This window comes from Prunus mume, linkage group LG3, assembly GCF_029339155.1.
Source record: "Prunus mume cultivar Tortuosa linkage group LG3, ASM2933915v1, whole genome shotgun sequence".
Taxonomy (NCBI): Eukaryota; Viridiplantae; Streptophyta; class Magnoliopsida; order Rosales; family Rosaceae; genus Prunus; species Prunus mume.
In genome coordinates this window covers 20,066,059-20,080,423 of record NC_142700.1, presented here as the reverse complement: position 1 = coordinate 20,080,423, position 14,365 = coordinate 20,066,059, and the positions used below count along the sequence as shown (strand labels likewise).

At 34.0% G+C, this 14,365-nt stretch overlaps 2 protein-coding genes and 1 pseudogene across 2 annotated transcripts; all 3 read right to left on the bottom strand.

The window, feature by feature from the left end:
- Window positions 1–1,944: 1,944 nt before the first annotated feature.
- LOC103342722 (two-pore potassium channel 1) lies at window positions 1,945–4,175 on the bottom strand. Its single transcript, XM_008246361.2, has 3 exons — window positions 3,867–4,175; window positions 2,386–3,276; window positions 1,945–2,260 (listed from the first exon to the last, which is right to left on the bottom strand). The coding sequence occupies exons 2-3, from the start codon at window positions 3,234–3,236 to the stop codon at window positions 2,098–2,100; spliced, it is 1,014 nt and encodes a 337-aa protein (XP_008244583.2). The 5' UTR covers window positions 3,237–3,276; window positions 3,867–4,175; the 3' UTR covers window positions 1,945–2,097.
- Window positions 4,176–6,422: 2,247 nt separating this feature from the next.
- On the bottom strand, window positions 6,423–7,558 carry LOC148919050 (uncharacterized; annotated as a pseudogene).
- A 1,544-nt stretch (window positions 7,559–9,102) lies between these two features.
- Window positions 9,103–10,204, bottom strand: LOC148919049 (uncharacterized). Its single transcript, XM_089048772.1, has 3 exons — window positions 9,909–10,204; window positions 9,521–9,829; window positions 9,103–9,439 (listed from the first exon to the last, which is right to left on the bottom strand). Exons 1-3 carry the CDS (start codon window positions 10,202–10,204, stop codon window positions 9,103–9,105), a joined length of 942 nt encoding a protein of 313 aa, XP_088904898.1.
- Window positions 10,205–14,365: the final 4,161 nt, after the last annotated feature.

The window sequence follows — 14,365 nt, the reverse complement described above, 5'->3', positions numbered from 1 at the left end:
TCTAGTGGGCTGATAATGCCCATTTCATTATCTTCTTTTTGTTGTAATTGTTTGTAATTTTGTGCTTAGGGTATTTAGCTTTTCAACTATTTTTCTGCTTTTTTTATTTATATTTTTTATATTGCAGTTCCAGTCTTCCAGATAAGCCCTAAAATTGTGTACTGTGCACAGATTCCCTAATTTTTCCAAACCATTGACACCGACATTTTGTTTTTGTTTTCTTGTATTAATCTAATTGTACGATAAAGTCAAGTAGGGGAGGGGCCAATCTTCTAGGTCCAATAAGGTTTTGAAATTACAAAGTTGTACACTTCTCTCTGTTTGTTATACAATTGCTACTATAGTATGAGTAAATTTGTTAGAGCATTCACAATGAGAGGATGTATTTTAGGGGATGTAAAACCATTTTTACATTATTTTTACACTTTTAGAGAGTGTAAATACGTTTTTTGCTCTAATAAAAAATGATATAAATCCAAATATGCATATTTGATTTGTTTGTGACAATTGCTACTATAGTATGAGTAAATTTCTTAGAATTAGCGATTTAAATGTGTAGAATTTTTTAATACAAAGCGATAATCTAAATTACCACGGTATCATACGAGCAGAAGCATTTTAACCCAAAAAACTGTACCATTCATCAGTTGGTCTAGTAACACTAACTTCATTAGAGGGGATTAATAGCTGTCAAAGTGTATTTAACTCCCACACCAATTCAATAGTTCATAAGAATTCCAAACAAATCAAATGGGTTATTCAAGTTTCATACTAATTAATCAATGGCCTAGAAATATCCACACAACTGTATTTATTAAATTAGTTAGCAATTTTTCGATTCATATTTTCGCTATATGTACTCCAAATTGAATATTTTACAATTTTCCCGCGCTAACACACTCGTGTCGTGCTATATGACCAAAAAAAAAAAAAAAAAAACACTCCTGCTATAGGAGGGCTAAAAGAGGGGTATTGAAATCCCTTGCCTATTAAATTCTCAAATCAGAAAACACTAATATTTGTTCACATAACTGTAATGGCATACCGTAATATTCTATCAAAGTATGTCGTAGCGTAGGACATCTAATAAGTGGGCATAGTGGCGTATGATGTGATGGTACCTAAAAGTGGATCCACTGGATTATGGCCCCATCTAGCTGCGAGAGAGTTCAAGAAATTGAATGATTCTCCATAAGGTGTGTGGGGACCACATCATGTGTGCGCCCTACAATCATTTCAGTTTGACATCCGAGTGAGGCATTGCTTTGAGTTTGAGGTGACTGCTGGGCTCAGACCCACCAGATAATTACCATCAAGGTATGAATCATGGTAAGGGCGTTTAGATTAGGCCATATCTTTCAATGCTGCAAATAGATCAAATTGATTAGTCGTTAGATCAAATTAATTAGTATGATCCAATAATTAAGGTATAAGGTCTTCACTGTAGAATTACTCAAGTATGAATTGTCTTCTGGGCCATAGTAAGTGTTTTGCCTTGCCCAACTCAAAAAACCCAAAGAATATACACAAAATATTAAAAAATTTATTTTTTAAATGTTTTTTTTGAGTTCAATGTTTATACAAACAATATTGGGAGATGGGAGCCCATTGCATACACAAAGGTTTCTTACTCCACGAGAACATATCCTTTCCTTTCAAGTAGAAACATAAATGCAGAAGCAGATAACCCAGAGTTAACATCCTAATCTCTCATCATAATACAAAAAGGTTGATTCCCATTTTGATCAATCTCTTTCTATTATTGGCTAGAAGCAGTCCTATTTTGCAATGTGATGCCGACGACAAGTAAAGACTTTCGCGGTCATGAAATGCGAAATTTCAATGTCAGCAATTGTCATTATACAAGTTGGTTTCACACATTGTATGAATCCAGTAAACCGAAATGAACAATGATCACTAAAATGCTTAGAGGCAGTCTAACCATTTTTAACCAAAGTGTTTATAAGGAAGAGATGTATTGGAGTGTTTCTGATATGGCCTCACGTATAAAATTTATATCACAGAAAGGGTAAGCAATCATACACATTACAATCTTACAAGACACTTCTCAGAATGAAAACCAGGATGATGCCAGAGTTACTTTTCTGTCGAAGGTGGTTGAGCAAGCACTATATCTGATATCGACAAGGTTCCTGACTGATCAACGTCAAGATCTTCAAATTCCTCCATCACGAGTCTAATATCTTCTTGGCTAATCTTCCCCATCTCTTTGAGCTTATATATGATAAATTCAGCAGCCCTATGGAAAAGAAAGGACGAGAAAGAGAATGGAAAGTTTGTTATGAAACTATCAGCAAATTTGAATTCAGAAATAAGCCCGTAATATGGAAACAATTTTGGGAAAAAAAAACACAATCCACATACCCAACTACCCCATCACCATCAAGATCAGCTGCCTCCAAATCTACATTTGTCGTCCTACGAGAAAGAACCCACTTGACCAACGCCCTTTGCCTGCTCTGGGAGTTTAGCTCAGCAATGTAGAGGAAAAACTGAGCTAAACAAATGGTACCTGTCAATATCCAGAATATTGCAAAAACACGCCCTGCTTGAGTTGAAAAGCTCTTATCTCCATACCCCAGGGTTGTGATGGTAGAACAAACGCAATAAAATGCATCGACAAGGTCCAATTTCTCAACAGTAGCTAGGAAGATTGTGCCAGCACTTATGAGTACCAAAAGAAGGATAAGAGCCACAATGCATTTGTACTTCAAACTGTTAGTCTCAGCATCTTTAAGAACTTGAATATGACCAACTTTTTCATGCATATGTAAGGCTTTAACAAGCAATATTTCCTGCTTCTCTACCAAGTAGTCAGCTGCTTTGCTCAAGATCAACCCAACAAGTGCCATTCCTGTGAAGACAAAAGCACAGGCCAGTAGTTTCGAAAGAATGCTGTTTGGCACTAGGTCTCCATATCCAACAGTGGTCATTGTCACAATACAGAAATAAACAGCATCAAGAACTCCATTTGTCTTCTTTCCCTTGATCTGGTTCCTGACGAGGTAGAAGCAGATAGTTCCTATGCCTAAGTAGAAAGCCAAGAATATAGCTACTTTACGAAAACTCGGGTGTAAATTTCGAAAAATGGATTCAGTAACTGGAACCGAGCCAGTGTTGGTTGTCTCTAAGGGTACATGCTCTGCAAGAGGAGCACTTCTACAACGGCGAAATTTTCTACTCTTCAGAGGTTCTCTCACATCATCCATAGCCATTAGGACGATTCACGATTTAGATTTCAGCAAATTACATGACCTGCAAAGCTAGAAGCTTAGGCAGGTTGCGAAATATAGCACGCCAGCTCTAGAATCCTTTAATTAACCGACTGATTTAACAATTAGTTACCAGCAAGTATGTTATTTAGTTGATCTACCATCTTTGAAGCATTGTTTGAAAACATTTTTCTACAGATTCTACAGGCACAACACAAAACTAAGATTGCAATAATCAATTACCCCTAAGACTAAACCTCAATGTTCATCTTCAATCAAAATGGTGAATTCTCTTTTCCAGATTTCATTACAAAATCCAGTTAAAAAAGTTCGACAGCGTATAGAAACTAGATTTATCTCAAAACAACATAAATCTTTAAGTAACTATAAACCCATAAACCAAAAAAAAAAAAAAAATGAAAACCCATAAGCCAAAATTCAGTGATTCACCATAATTCTGCATAATCATAATTGGTAAATGCTCAATCAGTGATCAATCTCATAGTGAATTTTTTAGTGCAGTGATGAAATGAAAACCTTAAGCTGAGTAGTGAGGGTTGTTGCTGCTCTCAGACCAACTGAAATAACTAACTCTGTTTCAAGTATCAAAGTCAGTTAAGAGAGAGAACTCACCAGCCACCAGACCAGAATAGGCTGCACGTTCGAATTCTGCTTCTCACTTCTTCACAGGTCTGGAAGATCTCAGTCGCTGGACTTTCATCATTTCGCCGCGTACTTATTTCTTTTTCTTTAAACCAAAAAAATAGGATGGAATTTGTGCTTTTGTTTATTTGGGAAAGAGGAGGTGCTGCCAGTGCGTGCTTTCATAGCGTAAGACAGACACGTTTTGCAGTGGATGGATCGTTGGATCGAACCTCCAAAAGTCCAAGGCTCAACTGCGTTTGATCCATGTGCGACGTGTAGGACGATGGGCCGCAACATGAGGAGGCAGCGGCATTAATTCACATCACTTTTTCTTAAGAATTTGTTTATCATAAATCGTCCTTGAATTTTTTTAAACATTCTCATTATAGTCCTTCAATTTTCAAATTCATCAATATGATCCTTCATTTTTTTCTTTCTCTAAAGCTGAATTTGATTTCTGTCATTGCATTTCATCAAGAGTCTCATTAAAACTGGTCGTGTGTTAAGCTTTAAAAATATATTTTCATCGAAATATAGTTCATCAGCCTAAGAGGCAAAATAAAACTCTCGCTTCGCTCAATAAGGTGATTTATTCTCTATTTACAATTTTATACGGGAGTTTTATTAAGGAGAGCAAATAACCTTGTTGAATAAAGGACAATTTCTAATTAAAATTAATGACTCATCTAACTAGACATGACTAAGTTAAAGATATTTATCACTAACATGTAATTTTTGAATATTTATATATTTGATATACTTGCATTTTCTATTTCAACTCTGAATCTTACAATTCTAACTACACCCCTTGATTGACACTCCAAGACATCAAAACATCAAAAATCATATTGTCTATTCATTACAATCATAATTGTCCTTGACGAGTTTTCATATTTTGAAATCGTTGCGTAACAACCTTGCCATCTATACTATTAAAAATGTATTCTCAATATATGCAACCAAGCAATCATTCATCCACAAATCCCCCATTCAATTGCGTAACCGATTCCTCACAATATTCATAGCAAAAAATACTCGCTCTACACTTGCAATCACTACATGTAGGATTAGTGCTAGTGTCAGAAGCAAGTACACTAAAGGGTAGATCTAATCTTTTTTTGTCTCAACCATCTTTTGCACAAAATCAGTAATCCCTTTCAATTATGTAAATTCATTGTTAGAGCTCACGTCCCAAATGTAATTCTCAAGTTATTCTTCGAGTAACTTGAGGTCATGTTTAGAAAAATAACTTGGATAAAATTAGGCAAGTTGCATCAACTTTACTTTATCAAAAGCAGAGAATAAATTACTTGGACTCAAACATACCATACAAAGAAGTAATTCAATATTCTTCTCATTTAACTGATCATTTAACTCTCTGAGCTGAATATTAATGACATCAATGAATAAATCAACACGATAACGATGTAAGCACTACAACAAAATAGGTATTAGTGGCCACCCACTTGGACACAGAAACTACCCTTTTTGGTCACTGAATGCAATTAGTGTCCAAATATTGGTGGTCAATAGAAGCTCGTCACAAATTCTATTTAGTGACCATTCTCAAGTATTGGTCACTACAAGACAATGAATTAGTGATTATGCTAGTGTGGTCACTAATAAAAGTGCGATTAGTGACCGCAACTTTGGTCACTAAAGGGCTATAATTTGGTCACCAAAACACTCATTTTGGTCACTAAAAGAGGGTCACGTGCCCACATTAGTAACCTACTTGCTTGGTCACTGATGTATTTCAAAAGATTGGTAACTAATTAGGTTTACCTATCCCTGTTTTTTATTGAATTATAATATGTAATCACAATTAATTTCTTTTTAAACAGTGATATAGATCTCAAAATCAATCTATACATCTTTTCAAAAGCAATCCACACATCTTTTTAAAAGCAATCCATACATCTAACATTCTTCCAACAAATTCACAAAATGTCCCAAATCTCAAAACTAAAATTCTAGGTATTTAAGTTGAACCTAAATGTCAATTGTTTCCCAAAAACAAAGATCATAAGATTCATCACTAGTAGATTGTCCTTTGTCCTATGCCCTTTGATTGTCCTCTGATATACTAGAAATTTATCCCTAAGACCTGTATCAAACAAAGAATAATTATATACAAGAAGATAAAATCAAATGAAAAACATGATTTGTAGACTACCAATTAGGAGAAAAAAAAATTAAGAAGGAAAGAACAAAACTATAACAAGACATCATTAGAGACAAATATATATAGTGAAAAACAGTAACAAGAAATCTTAATGGCTAGCTAATTTCATTGATTTGTTGTAATTTGGCACCATGAACATATATACACAGTGACATATCAGTGAATTATAAGATATAACAATTGATATTTAAACTCAGTAAGATGAAAGTTATAAGCTAACCTCATTGATGGTGAAGTCGAGTATAACTACTCTAGTAATCTTTTTACTAGTTCATCCATCTCATTTTGCCTTGCATGTAAATCTTCTAACTGATACTTTTGTGCAGCATGATTCTCCTTCATTTATGTTAAGTCATTTGCTAGAAACATACATTGTTTCTCTGCATTATCAGCCCTTTTAGTTGCCTCAACTGTTGCATGACTATATTGTCCGACTTAAATGTTTTGGGTGTCAAACCTACTCCTAAGCCACGTATATAACCCGACCTAGGTGGACCAACAACGTTAGAAAGAATTGAGTCATATATTTCATCATCAGACATCAATTTAACAGATTCCTAATATGTTTGTGGCAGGTTCTTCAATTTCTTCATGTCATCCTACACAGAACATATACATCATGTTTATGTACAATAAGCTCAGAGGATCTGAAAAAGCTCAAAAGCAATAAAGACTTACAAAAGCATTCTTGGCATCTTCGCCAACCCATGTTGTTTTCTTTGTGCTAAATCGAGTGAGCTGAAACAAGTCAATGCGGCTAGGTTCTTCTCTAGTTTCAAAATTTCTCTATTTCATGTAGTTAGAGACCGCCATCATGTTAATTACACATTTAATAAATTAGAACTTCAAAAAATTCAATGTAAGAAGATTGTAAGGGTCAAATGAAGCTTACATTTCATATCTAATACAACTAAAGGCCTTTGTCCCAACACAATGTGTGATCTTCAATTTCTTTCTATTTTTCTTATTTTTTGCACTACTTTTCTACAAAAATAAGTATTAAAAGTAATGAGGAGTATTAGATGTATAACTAAATTGAAGTATTAAAAGTAATGAACACCATTAGGAGTGTATAACTAAGTTGAGGTGAGGATTAGCATATTTTAAGTAGCCTTAAAGTGAACTCAACATGGAACACTAAGCAATATAGACTACTGGAAAAGTTCCAGAAAAGTAATAGACTGCTAGAAAAGTAATATATGTTTTCATCAAAATATCTAAATGTAACTTCATTGCTAACTGATTCCACATCCATGAGCATAATGCCAAGAAGAGGAACTAGATAGTGTTTCACCTTCCACTCATCTTTTTATCATAATTGAACTAGATAGTTCCAATCATACTCTCCCATTGTTTGAGGTCGATGCTCAAGTGCCTCATTCTCGGATCCATACACTAGAAATTTCCGATGCAAATTGTAACGCCACGTGTAGCATCTTCGCTTCATATGATCCTTAATAGCCATATTCACATGAGGTTCATTGCTCAAATTGAATTTCTCCTAAAATTTTAAAGTTAACCATAAAAAAATTAAACACGATCTAGAAGCCAAATACTTCAAAGAAAATATAAGTAATGGAATGGAATTTAATGTACTTACATGGACCCGACGCATCATCAATGTAACATCTTTCTTTTCGATTTATTTCTAACTATCATCTCGTAAAGGAGCATTCCTTCGAAGTATGCACCCTAAATTTAGTGATGTAGCTTTGACAATTGTTTCTTACGGCTCTCTTGGTATGTTTAGGAATGTCAATTTCAACTAAATCACCAGAACATCTTTTCTTTGATAGCTCAATACCTAGAGTCTGTTCACGCTTTTCTTGCTGCTTTTTGAACCTACATCAATACACAAAATTTTCAATGTAAGAAAATTTAATTAGTGTAGATAAGTAACACTCAGATCAAACTAAGAGAATGATGTTAAGCATTCAACAAAATTTCAGAATTATGCAATTGGGAAAGAAATAATGTTAAGAATAACAGTCACAAAACAGATAAATTTCATCAAACTCTACATACAGTCACAAGCAACCTTTTATTGCAGTTAATTAAAAAATAGAGAATGTATAAACTAGCAATTGCATACTTGTAGTGTTGTTGTCCTCTTCCAAAGTTGGAGAGTGAGCTACTTGAGAAGACTCCAATAGTTCAGTATCCCGAGGAATCACTAATTTATCACGGTGAGGGGAAGATGACCCATACTGACTAGAAGTTGATGACCTGAGACGTTTGCATAAAGGTATAGGTGAAGATGGAGGCATTGATCGACATGTATTTTGGTTAGGATTGATGTTTGCAAGTCTTTCGTAATTGATGCAATACATTCGTAGCTCGTCCTCTACCAGCCATAGCAATTTAAAACCTGTAAATAAATAAATAAAACTTAGAAACTGAAATATAAAAAGAAATGGAAACTAAAACAGAAACATAAACATAAACATAACCATAGCAATTTAAAACTTGTAAAAAAAAACCATAGAAACTGAAATATAAAACGAAATGGAAATTGAAACAGAAATAGAAACTTAAACATAAACATAAACATAAACCAATATCATTATCATTAGAATTGTTTTAATTTTAAAAAAAACTACATTACAATATCGTTATCACTGTCACTAGCATAGCTTAATTCTTCCTCAATGTCCCCATTGCTATGTGCACCATCTTCTACATCGCTTTCAACATGTTCCACAAGAATCATGTCCATGTCACATCTTTATGTAACAACACCTCATCTTCATTAACTTCCACAAAACTGACAAACTCATGCGACTCTTGTTGATATGGATCCTCGCATTTTTTTTACAACATAATTTACTTCTTTATCTTTACAAAATCATAATTCCCTCGAGGTTGTGAGCTCTCTACAACTCGCCAACTATTACCAAGCTTTGTATCCTTTAAATAGAATACTTGTTGTGCTTGGCATGTAAGAACAAATGGATCGTTTTCATACCAAGTAATAGTGATATTAACACTTGGGAATTTGTATTCATCTATATGCATTCCCTTTTTCTCATCGAGGTCGAACTAATCACACTTGAAAATGATAACCTCGTTGCTCCTAAGGTTGATCTCTCTCAAAACACCATAGAAGTCAACACTCTTGCCTTGATGTTCTCCTTTAACAACCACTTCACAATTTTGAGTTCTATGATTCATCTCTCGATCTTGAGTGTGAAACCTAACCCCATTCATGACACAACTGTTGTATAGAGCCACTAAATTATTAGGTCCACTAGCCAAATTTAATAAGGATTCGATATCTTCTGCTTGCATATGTTGGAGAAACCATTCTAGAAATTCTTTTTCTTGCTTCTTTTCTACATCCGTAATATTTTGCTTTTCCAGTTCAACCTTATGTTCCCTACATAAAAAGACAGGCTAATATAAAGTAAGTAGTAGACAAATAGTGAATAAGGAAACTTACAAACAATATTTTGCTTACATTATATACGGGAACGCATCCTCATAATTGTTTAGCACATACAGCTGAATCTTTGTCCAATCAGTCAAAGTAAGCTCATCATCAATGACACCACCTAACAACTTGAATTTTTGTGTGAACACAGATAATCTAGTTTTCTTTGTCTCATCACTTCCATCATAATTTCTATCTTTCTTATTAAACTTTGTCTCAATACCACGTAGGTACATAGAACAAAATGTTAGGCAGTCATTGTCACAATAACCCTCAACCATTGACCTTTTAGGTTTGGCTTTGTTTCTAACATAACCCTTCAAAGTATGCATCTTCCTATACATATGCAAAGATGTATTAATATAGAAAATTATTTAGCATAAACATATAGACGGAACAATGTAAATTTACTCACCTTTCAAATGGATACATCCAAGAATATTGTGCTGGTCCAGCAAGTATTGCCTCGTGAGCTAGATGAAATGGTAGGTAGACTGTAATGTCAAAAAATGAAGGTGGAAATAGCATTTCCAACTTGCATAGGATGAATGTAATATTTTTATTGAGTCGTTCCAAGACATTTAGTTTCAAAGTCTTGGTAGTCAACTCCTTGAAAAATAAGCATGACTCTATAATGGCCTTATGGACATCCTTAGATAAGTATGCACATAATGCAATAGAGTAGTCATTGTAAAATAAAATGACAATCATGACTTTTCATTCCTGAAATATGAGAGTCCCTCATGTTTACACAACATGAGATATTTGATGTCATTCCATCTAGGAGTTTCACCTAATTTAAGAATTCACATAGTTCATTTTTCTCTATCTTTGAAAAGGTATAACATGCTCTAGAAAACCATATTTGACTATCACATTTTATGGGGTGCAAACTTTTCCTAATGCCAATAGGTTTCATATCAAGCCGAGTGCCATATTTGTCCTTTTTCTTACCCTTTGTGTCCATCAATGTTTCTAAAATATTCTCACACACATTCTTTTCTATGTGCATTATGTCAAGATTGTGATGCAATTTCAATGTTCTCCAATAGGGTAATTGAATGAAAATACTTCACTTTGTCCAATTTAATTGTTCCTCAGAATGCTTTCTTTTCCTTCCTCTCCAAGCTCCCTCTCGAAACATGGTAGTGTATCACGAGTCAATTGTTCAACTACATCATCTCCTGATAAAAACTTAGGTTTTAACCTCTTCTCAACCATACCATCAAAGTCCAAATTTTTGCGCAATCTATTACTTTGTGGCAAAAACCAATGATGACCGAGGTAGACTATTTTCTTCTCATTTGACAACCATTTATTACATGTATCTTTATTGCATAAAGGGCAAGCCAATTTTCTTTTGTACTCCAACCAGACAATTCTCCGTATGCAGGAAGATCACTAATTGTCCATAATAATGATGCATATAAATGAAAAATTTGTCTACATTCAACATCATATGTAGCAACACCAACTTCCCAAAATTCTTTCAACTTTTTGGTTAAAGGTTGAAAAATACATCAATGTCATTCCCAGGAGCCTTTGGTCCTAGAATAAGTAAAGACATCATAAAAAAAGGATCTTTCATACATTTCCATGGAGGCAGATTGTGTAGAACAAGAAAAATTGGCCACATGCTATAATTTGTACTCTTGTTCCCAAATAGATTGAATCCATCACTCGATAACCTCGTTCTAACATTCCTTGAATTCAATGCAAATGATTCGTGTTGTCGATCAAAGTAGTTCTATGCTTCAGAATCAGTTGGATGTCTCCACACCCCATCATCAATTCTTCTATCCTTATGCCACCTCACATCTAGAGTAGTTTTTTTAGATATAAAAAGCCTTTGCAACCTAGGAATTAAAGGCAAGTGTCTTAAGATTTTTTGGGGAATCTTTTTCCTTTTGTCATTGCCTATAACATACCTAGGGGTATGACATTTTGGACACTCTTGTTCATCTTCATGTTCCTCCCAAAAAAGCACACAATTATTTTCACATACATGAATCTTATCATAACCAAGACCCAACTCTCTAATATTTTTTTTTGCATCATGATAAGATCTTGGTATTGTGTTACCATTAGGAAATGCCTATTTTAACAGCTGAAGCAAAGTTGTAAAAAATTTATTGGTGCATCAATTAATTATCTTCAAGTGAAGCAACTTCACCATGAAAGACAATTTAGAGATATTCCGATAACCAGGATACAATTCTTGCTTTACATCACTCACCAATTTTGTAAAACTATTTGCTTCTCCACTAGGAACATGATCTTGTGATTCCCAATCATCCCCAAATCTATTTTCTTGTAAGTCATGTAGCATTCATTACTAGAAAAACATGTATTTACGGTATGCAATGCGCATCGTAAAATGGTATTTACGGTGCACGCCGCGTGCCACGAAAGGTCGAGTCGTAAAAAGTCCATTTCATTTACGGTGTTTATTGCACGCCTTAAAAGACCTTTCAATGCAGGCCATAAAAGGGTATTTAAGGCGCACATCGCGTGCCACGAAAGGCCCACCTGTTTCATTTACGGCATATATTATGGGCTTGTAAAATACTTTTTGCGGCTTACTATGCACGCCATGAAAGACCATTTTTATTACAATTTAAGGCATTCATTGCACGCCGTGATTGACTTTAATGTTTTTTTAAAAAATATTAATCAATTTCTTGCTTGCTCATGTTTCATAACATTATATTTAAATTGTCTAGTATACCCTGAGCAAATGATTTTAAAAAAAGAGAGAAGTACAATAACTGAGCTTTAAAAATAAAAGACATTTTATTGAGAACTATACCCAATCATAATAATTCCAAATACAAACTTTGTCACATATAACCTATGCAAAAACACACTCCTAGCAAGCTAAAAAACAATACTCACACACATCCTGCGAGCAGTAGACATCACTCATACTCTGCAACAAGAGAATCACGTGCTGGTTTTGTAATTGATTCTCCAAGATTACTAATAAGAACACATGCCATAGAGGTATAAAGGGCTTTAGCTGCAACATGGATGAGTGTCATTGTTATTGGACCCCAAGATAGGACATGTAAAAGAACATATATACACTATTTTTGTTGACCTGTAAAAAAGTATACAAAAAAGATATAATTAGTTCACATCCCCGAATCCGTTCAGTCATGAGGATAACAACAAAATTTAATCTCTAACACCTTATGCAAAAACATCCTGCCTTCAAAACTGAAAGTGAAACCCAAAAAAAAAAAAATTGGAGACAGCAACCGAAACATAATGGAGACAGAAACCAAAACAGAGCAAGCCCAATATCTCATTCAATCACATATCAATAAATCATTCAATATCACAGACCACTTAATTAGTGAACTCACCACTGTTGGTACTGAGTGACCTTCATCCATAATCACCACCATACTCACCTAGTCATCCAAAACAACTATTGCTTTTGATTTTGAACTATTTCCACCTAAAATATAACGAAAATATGAACTACAATCATATTCTATAAAACATAATATCTAATTTCTAAGATATAACAAAAATCAATCTCTATCACATATAACCTATGCAAAAACACTCTAGTTGACAAGCTACAATCAGTAACTAGGAAAAAAATTAAATAGAAGAATAAAAGTGAATTATAGGGATGAGAGTGCATGGTGGTATCTAAGTTTGTTTACTTCTCACACCTAAGGACAATAGGAAACAAATAAAGTAATATCATGGTATAACAAAATATGCTTCACACCAATATACTCACTGTCACAACAACTTATATGACCAAGCAGATAGTCATCTCCTATGCTGTTTGAAGCAAATTGAGAAAGCATAATGAATACATAAAAGAAACCAAGCAGATAGTCATCTCCTATGTTGTTTGACAAAAACTTTAATCAACATTCACCAGTAGACACTGCCACAGCTTAAACTGCACATAAACAAGCAAATCAATCTCACTCTCCTCCATCACTCACCACTAGACATTGCCACAGCTTAAACAAAAATGAAGAACATAAAATGTACTTGCGATGCAAAACCACACCTGACTTCCTCCTATCATTCATTGTTAGTAAAACATAAAACATCTACTCAACAACCAAACAAATATCAAATGCCAAAATTTCAACATGTAAAGCACAGATCATTCAAAAATATTAATCACAAACCATACCAGTCAATTAGTTTGAAAAAAAAAAGAAGGAATCCTAGCAGAATCTGAACTCAAGTGGTTAAATTCGTATTCATTAGTTTTATAAGTTACTGCATTTGCAATCCAATAACTTCACTTTGCCATTAAATTTTTTCCCCAGGAAACAAATAGAGCCCAATTTGCACAGATCTAATAATGAAATTAAACATGAAGCTAAATGATTACCAATTTTTAGTGCATGAGATAAGTCGTTTGTGATTACCAATTTTTTTGTAGTGCATGAGATAAGTCGTTTGTGATTACCAATTTTTTTTTTAAATCAAGTGTAGACCAAAAATGAAGCTAAATGATTGCATAAAAGTCAATAAAACCTTTGCTTCAAATTTTTGTTCATAACCTAATTCATCTGTTCTTACAATCTTAAGTACATCTATCATAGACAGGAACATGTTTTCCAAACTGATTAAACAATCACAATGAGAACTCCGTCGAGTATCACTTGACCACTTGAGATTAGTTTCTTAATTCAGGTCATGCCCACTTAAGAGCTTATTATTATTGAGTGCTTCAAAAACTGCATCAGCATGCTTATCTCAACATATCACGATAATTAGCAAATGCACCCACAACATTTACCACATTAGAAACCATAGTAAATAAATATGCAATTTATGAATGTTTTTTTGCCACAGCTACCAGAGTTCGCTGAAATTGAGCAAAACAAT